The sequence below is a fragment of the Colias philodice genome, chromosome 9, assembly GCF_061535455.1.
Source record: "Colias philodice isolate Cphi_HAF_F1 chromosome 9, ilColPhil1 Martin Lab GWU primary, whole genome shotgun sequence".
NCBI lineage: Eukaryota > Metazoa > Arthropoda > Insecta > Lepidoptera > Pieridae > Colias > Colias philodice.
In genome coordinates, this window is record NC_143094.1 from 4666242 (window position 1) to 4674975 (window position 8734).

At 35.2% G+C, this 8734-nt stretch overlaps 1 protein-coding gene across 1 annotated transcript; it reads left to right on the forward strand.

The window, feature by feature from the left end:
* Window positions 1-1381: 1381 nt before the first annotated feature.
* Window positions 1382-8423, forward strand: LOC149485768 (uncharacterized). The gene is made up of 4 exons (XM_089698718.1): window positions 1382-1663; window positions 1756-1814; window positions 2707-2780; window positions 8217-8423. The coding sequence occupies exons 1-4, from the start codon at window positions 1436-1438 to the stop codon at window positions 8294-8296; spliced, it is 441 nt and encodes a 146-aa protein (XP_089554844.1). The 5' UTR covers window positions 1382-1435; the 3' UTR covers window positions 8297-8423.
* Window positions 8424-8734: the final 311 nt, after the last annotated feature.

Sequence of the window (8734 nt, forward strand, 5' to 3'; positions counted from 1 at the left end):
GCAATACAATAATATAAACGCGAGCAATGGAAATAACTCGATCGCGCTTACTCCGAAAGTACTGGTGCTGTATGTTTTGGAGCGCTATTCTTACTTCACTACAAAGTATACGCGAGTATTTCACAGTATTACAATATTAGTGAGTATTTGCGTACTTACTGTTCTATAGATGGGAAAAACTTTGTAAAAAAGTTATTTCCAAACTATACGTGATTAGTTTCACACCGTTGCGTGCTGGCCTTGTATAGTTTGGAAATACACTGTGGATACTAAGGAAACAAGGCGGGCCTATTAGCGAAGAATATACCTTATTAACTATGATTAGAATTTATAGATTTATGTTTGTTTGTTACGAATTACGAGAGCATTTTGAAATCGATCATATAGAGCAATATACATTATACATATTATATTACTACAAACTTATTTGCGGCATCTTACAATTAAGTTAGGTACAAGCCAAATGATCGCGCACCTCCTAGATTGTAAAGCAGTATATTTGAGAACGCTTTAATGTCTCACAAAAAATGTTAAATATTCCGACAGCAATTTAGTAGGTACATCGTGATTCATCTTCTCCCCTTTGGCTACTAACTTCTATCCTTAAATATTCAAAATCGTGACGCTCAGATTAGTTTAGAGAGGTAGGGTACTCGGATCAATGCGCGGTTGTTATAATTCAATTGTGTTTTAGTAACAAAAATTGGATTATCAAAGAAGCGCGTCACCTGTGCGCGTCACCCATTTAATTTAAGTTTATTAAGAAACATTCATTTTTTAATTAGACTTCTTATAGATGCTTAGAACTTTTAAATCGTCAAAACATTTACCATTTTCGGCCCGTTCGGAAATCGGTTCCTACAGTCTGTATGAATTTTGGAACGTGTTTTATTTTATTATGTCCTGTATAGAAGGAAATTAACTAAGTAGATACACTAATTACCTACCTAGGTATTTCCTCAATATACAGGTATATATTCCTTAGTACTAATCCTTTAATGTAATTCAGAATTCACAATGATTTAATTTTAAAATTAATGCAATGGCGTTTGTTTTGAACTAAAGCTCATATTTTTATTAAGTGTTGTAAGCACAGTATTGCAATATACTTAATATGTTAAGTATTGGTCATACTAGACTAGACTTCATTCAGTAAATGACATATCTAGCCCATAGCACAGCCCATAGTTCAATTAAAAATCATAGTATGTTACCCAATTGTTAGAAAAATAATACAATATAATGTCTCCCTATAAATTCGAAACCCGCCAAAAATGAAAAAAAATTCACTCAACAAGCGTTGCCACAACGAGTAAGCAGGATAGCATTATAAACCCAAGTCGAATTATTACGGATCGGACGTTGCCGGTCCGATTCGTCACTTCGTCAATCGTCAGTGCGACGCCTGTGTCGGTGCGAAGCAGACGTATTTAAAATGGTCGACTACGAGAAGGAACGTCTAATTGAAGTCATAGAAATGTATAGAAACTTTCCATGCTTATGGGATATTACTAATTCTGAATATCGTAATAAAAAAGCTCGCTTAGTTGCGTACAGTATTCTTTTAGAGAAATATAAAGAAATCGACGAAGAAGCCACGCTCACCACTTTAAAGAAGCGAATATCTAATTTGAAGAATACCTGTATAAAAGAAATTCGGAAGGTAATAATAATATATCAGAGATAACATGTCATAGAAACATTGTATAATTTTTCTCTTTATTTGAATGTATAATAATACTAATTATTTTTTAGGTATTAGCAGCGAGATTTAAAGGTGAAAAATACGAGCCAGTATTATGGTATTATAAACTACTAGCAATGCCCTGCGGTTTCACACGCATAGATAGCGATATAGTTACAGTGAAAAGTCTACTATAGGTCGGACTATAGGTTTAATTTTTAATCACATGAAAATCACCTTTACCCCGTCCCGCACTAAGGCCTTTTTTTTTGTTTTAGTGGGGAAATCTTTCATAGATACCCACGGCCTCCGGGGGAGGGGCCGTGGGTTATGTCGGATTCCTACCGACCAAAACCCCACTGTGTTCCGTCAAGACGCATATTGGTAGAATTCCTCCGTGACCCCCGCACTACGGCCTGCTCGAACAGTATAAGTACCTACTATTTTCTGTAGATTGACACTTTTAAAAATTCGTTATATCTTTTGAATGGAATATCCAATTCTTTTCATTTAAAAAGTATTTTGCTGGTATTGAAACAGTCTATAATAAAACATCATTTAATGGGATAAGGATTAATATATGTGTATGGATAACATGGTTTGATTACTGTCGGCACTTCTATTTACTTTGAAAACGTAAAAAAGTTGTTGTAGTAACATAACTACTGAAGATGGACATATGGTATCGCGGACTTTCTTGTAGATATTGATCCATTCTATAATACCGTAGAACATTTTTTTGTTCTATCTTCAATAGATTCCGCAGCGCACGCGATGACAGAAGTTTTATTGAGGATTTTTTTACACCTTGGGTTACATTATTGCATTTTTGGTAAGGATCTCTAATTTTTTTGAAAATGCAATATAGCCTATGTTGCTCAGTAAAGATGCAGCTTTCTAATGGTGAAAGAATTTTTGAAATCGGTCCAGTAGTTTTTGCGTGAAAACCATACATACATACATACATACTTACATACATACTTACAAACTTTTCCTCTTTATAATATTAGTATAGAGTATAGATTATCGGTCATATGTTACGCGGACATGGGTATAAAATGTGATGACGAATATGATGCCTTAGCTGACAGAAAGAGTGAGTACTTTGTCACTATCACTATCACTACATAGTATAAAACAAAGTCGCTTTCTCTGTCCCTATGTCCCTATGTCCCTTTGTACGCTTAAATCTTTGAAACTACGCAACGGATTTTGATGCGGTTTTTTTTAATAGATAGAGTGATTCAAGTGGAAGGTTTATATGTATAATAACATGTACTAAGTATTATACACATTGAAAAGGTCTACAGAAAAGTCCGCGATGGTATATGTCTATCTCTTATGGATAACCCACAATAACTTTTTTTTGTCATTTACTTTTTACGACAAATAATGGCTAATTTTTGAAGCGATTTTAATCAATACAGCATTAATCCTTAACCAATTAAATACCTTGAATACATTGTTCATTTAATATAGATCTATATGTCCCTTTACACCGTATGATTTAAGTGAATATTTTCGAAGATATTACAGATTTAAAAATTGCGGGACGTAGCGTTTGCGGCGGTACCGGCGGGCCGCCCGGCTATATATTTTATACCCGTGCGAAACCGGATCGGGCCGCTATGTTTTTAATTTTTATATTATACAACGTTCACAGTTTTTCTGTAGTGTATTTAGTATCAGCAATGCACCCGTGCGAAGCCGGGGTGGGTCGCTAGTTAAAAATATAATATTACCTGTGTATTACCTATTTGTACATACCGTTTTTGAAGTAAAACTTCTTTAGGCGCGACTAGGGAGTAACTCAGATTTTTTTTCTGACGGAAGTAACGCTTACTATAGTCTGTGTAGTTTCCGCCATTTAAAAATAATAATTCTGATTGGTTGTAAGTATATGTCATATACTACACGCTTCTTGACTTATACCACATGAGTAGAAAGACGGAACAGAGACTAAGCTTCTTAAGAACGTGCAAAATTGTTACCTATTTTGGTAGGGTTGTCACAATAGGTTAAGACAAATTAAACAAAACTACCTACTACAACCCAACCTAGGTATGTAAACACTTACAATACATACATACATACTTACAAATGCTAAACTTGTAATAATAATGAAAGGTAAAAACACACCGTGTACAATTCTCATCTTATTAAAAAAGGACCTAATAAAATAAACGCAAGTAGGTACTTACTTGAAAAAGTAATAATCAAAATATTTACTCACCTATTGTACTCCTTGAGATAGTTGAAGTATGATATATTTTTAGTTTTTCTACTATTATTCATACACACAGTACAATAAACAACCATTTTTGACAATGAAATATTACGTTTTATATTAAAATATTCAAACTTGCAAGTTGCAACTAATAAAACAAACAACGTGCGTCGTATCAACCCTGAGACTGTCCTATGCCTGTGCAAGCGCAAACCGGTTTTTTCCAGAATCGCTGCGTACGCGACAAGCGGCCTGCGGTCACACACACATGCCCCGCGTACTTGTAGTAGTGCAATCGATTCTCGCGTTTGTTTGAAGCTTAGTCTCTGTTCCGTCTTTCTACTCATGTGCTTATACGCCAGCTAGTGGCAAATATCATAATCAATTAGGATTATTTATTTTCAAATTTTCAAACGGATCAATTGTGAATAGCAAAGTGAATGAAAAATTCAACAGTTTTAAAAACATTATTTTAAATTGAAAATTTTTTGAAAATCTCTAAATATACTTGTTTATTTATTACTTTTAAAATAAGTAAATTAAAAATAAAAATAAACATGTTGCGGATTATAATCAATCTATTTTAAATATTGCTGAAGACAAAGTAGTATCCATAGCAACAGATATGTATATAGGTTGTCATTCAGTTGAACAAGAAGCATATGTACGCCAACAATTTCATAAATTGTCAGTTATTGATACAGGAGGATCGCCTTATGAAACCATATTAGTTCTTAACAAATTTTACATTATTACAACCAATATTGATGTATCTGATGGCTTAGCCAACGGTTGTGTTGGAAAGTTAGTGTATATTGAACGTGATGACAGTGATAACATCATACGCTTATGGCTTGAGTTTCCTGGTAAGATAGGAGAGAAAATTAGGAAAAAAGCTGCCCATCATATTCAAACTCTAAACATTAGTAGAACAGCAGTCCCAATTTTACGAAGATCGTCATCTGTACCAATGAATAGAAATAAGACAATATTTGCAAAGAGAAATCACTTTCCATTAGTATCTGCTTGTGCGCTTACAATACATAAGTCTCAAGGTGGTACTTTTGATCAAATCGTTTATGAATACAATAAAAGTCACAGTCAGCAGCTGTTATATGTAGCATTATCACGAGTAACTGATATAAATGGATTGTTCATTGTCTCAAACACCGATGACAACAAATTTTATCATGGAAGAAAGCGTCCAGGGGGAATAGTTGATTTACAGTGTGAATTTGAAAGACTTTCAAATTCTCGCCTAATAACACAACAGGAAGAATTATATAACCTTGTAAATGAGAGTAACATTACACTATTTTCCTTCAACTGCCAAAGTTTACGTGCTCATGTTTCTGATCTGAATGATAAAGTATTAAAAAGGTCCACATTGCTGTTATTTTCCGAAACTTGGATGAGAAATGACGAACAAATTCTTATTGAAAATTTTTATTGCGTTACCCAATACAAACGACCCAACTCAACTGCTGGTGGAGTAGCTGTATATCATTCATCTACAGATACACTGAACAATGTAACACCAATTCAAAATATTTCACCAACTATATTATCACAAATTTCCGATGAGGTTTCACAAATTGGTGACATCGCCTTGGTTCGATGTGTTAATACGAATGACCAACCTGTGATTATCGTTGTTATTTATATTTCTACAAATACTAGCCTGACAAATATCATAAAATTTATTCATCAGCAATTACTTCACTTCACAATTGAAGGTTCTCGACTTTTAAATAGTAATTATCATGAATTACCGATGATTCTAACTGGAGATTTCAATGTTAATTTTCGCTCTCAGGAATCTCAGCCGTTAATTGATTTTTTAGAAGAAAAATTTGATTTATCTAGTTCTCAGTAAAATCAGTCATCTAAATCAAATCAGTAATGGTTACTGTTACTTTAAATACTAAGTTTTGGTAGGTATTTTGAGATCTTTCTCTTTATTAAAGAGTCTTTAATACTTTGGATTGGTATTTGTACTTAGAAGAATAATCAGTCTCTTATATAAAAATAATAATTATTAATTACTATTACACCCAGTTCCAATCTCAACATAGATAATCAAAAATTGTTTCCACCAGCGTGGGTCAACCAACGCTTTGACAGCGTCCGTCAAAGCGTTGCCGAGGAAAACGAAGTTAGGCGAGCGTGAACGTGTGTGAACTAAGTTCACTGAACTTGCGAAATAAGTTTCGGTTTCGGCAAAAGTTTCGGCCGATTTTGGCCGAAACCGAAACTGCGGCCGAAACTTGATTTTTGGCCGAAAATCGGCCGAAACCGAAACCGAAACCGAAAGTTCGGTCGGACACTAATTATAGTTACCACAAACCTATAATTTCGTACGTAAGAAATTATGATGACATTCAATTACCTGTTTCGAATGAATAATATTAATATAACATTTAAATAATCTTTGTAAAGCACATGAATAATAAATATAATTAAATTATAATATAATATGTATGACGGAAGAAGGGCCCAAAGGCTATTTTTAAAAAGAGTGACGTCAGCAATTCTGACGTCACCATCATCAGAGCAGACGCTCATACTCGAAGTAGAACGCCTGTAGGTATTTTTTACTGCCTTTTTAATCTACGTGGAAATTATAGAGAGAGCTCCGAACGCTCCAACGGCCGGCGTGTGAATGTGCTCTGTGCCGTCGGGCGCTCGTATTTAAAGTGAACCATGACTCACAAGAATTAGTTTGAGTGTTGCCACTCGAATTTTTACAATGAATTTTCATCAGTTTTAACAAACATTAATTATTTCGTTAATTTAATTATTTCATTAGTGGTTGATTAATGAATCAACCACTTATTTAAAAAGGTCAAAGTAAACTTTAGCTAGTTATAATTATTTAGTAGTTTGAGGGTAGTCGTTTTTCGTCGTTGCGCCGACACGGCCATACTGACAGGCGGTGCGCGCTCTGCACCAGCCTCGTTGTAAATGTCTCGTTGTAAAAGCAGGTCACTAATGCGCTGGACTGACCAAGTGAAATCTGCTATAGGAATTTGTGTATCAGACTGCACCAGACAGTCTAGTAACAGGAAGACATGGCGGGAGATCGTGCGGAAAGCTGTGTCCGCCTCCACTACCAATGTGGATGTCTCAACGTGACCACGACCACTCTGCCAAGAGTGAATCGACAAAGAAGAAGTCTCGAAGGTTCTCGTAGATTTCTCGGAGGGTCTCGTAGTTTCTCGAAGGTTCTCGTAGATTTTAAGTCTAACACGGCCATACTGACAATCGTACGTCCTCGTACGCCTTTTCTCGTATTACAACACTACGGTAGTTCATCTCGGGATTTCAAAAACACACTGCCTCGGCCACACTGACCTTACAGGACATACATGACAGAGGTAGTCCGTTCGCGTATCATGCGACCAACACCTACTCATTTGTGACATAGGCAGATTCTCGAAGGTTCTCGTAGATTTCTCGGAGGTTCTCGTAGATTTGTGCTTATCACAAAGAGAGGCGCAGATAGCACGCACAATTCCTTCGATGAACTATACTCCCGTTACAATAATCCACGTAACCAACTTTTACTTTACACAACGCACGAAAAAACACAAACGCCAGTATGCCGTTACAAAACTACGTAAACGTTTAACATTTAAAAAGAGTGAGCTTGAATTCTATCCCACTTCTGATGACGGGAGAAGTGCCCCAAAGGCTATTTTTAAAAGAGTGACGTCAGCAATTCTGACGTCACTATCATCAGAGCAGGCGCTCATACTCGAAGTAGAACGCCCGTTGGTTTTTTACTGCCTTTTTAATCTACGTGGAAATTATAGAGAGAGCTCCGAACGCTCCAACGGCCGGCGTGTGAATGTGCTCTGTGCCGTCGGGCGCTCGTATTTAAAGTGAACCATGACTCACAAGAATTAGTTTGAGTGTTGCCACTCGAATTTTTACAATGAATTTTCATCAGTTTTAACAAACATTAATTATTTCGTTAATTTAATTATTTCATTAGTGGTTGATTAATGAATCAACCACTTATTTAAAAAGGTCAAAGTAAACTTTAGCTAGTTATAATTATTTAGTAGTTTGAGGGTAGTCGTTTTTCGTCGTTGCGCCGACATGTATTTATTTATTTAAGTTAATATTTAATCATTTCAGTGATATATGTCGTCAACGCCAAAGAAGTTTTACTTCAATCGCGCGTAAAGGTTACACGCACACACTTTTTTGATGTTATTGTTTGCTATTACACTTTCATATTACTAATCCCTAAGTCCTAATTGCTAGATGATGTTTTTCTCATACTTATTTTTCGTTTAGGTATTATGACTCCATTAGCAAAACGTCCGCGGCGGGGCGAGCAAGAAAAGGAAAATATTACATTTATATTTAATAATTAATTAACGTTATATTTTCTTCATACAAGAAGACAGAAGGGAATTTCGTTGTTCAAACATCATGTCACGACTCACGTCCTCGACACGCTTGCGATTTAAGAAATGGAACCATTTTCAATGCATCATCGTAGAAAAAGCAGCCAGAAATATTCATTATCATATCATATTCTAGAAGCACTAAATTATTACATTTTTGATGTCAGTTCAGCGCAGAATTAACAGTAGATACGTTTAGAGGAATGTTAATTACTTGTCTCCTGCTTTTGTACCTATATGATAATTAATTAATTATAATGATAATAATTTTTTTGATTATGTACTAAATGTTTTATTATCTAGTTTACAATTCTTTCGTAGTTATTACAATCCTATCCTACTTCCTACAGGTAACAGGCTACAGTCCTATCCTACGGGAACTATGCGGGTTTTTTTTGAAACGCG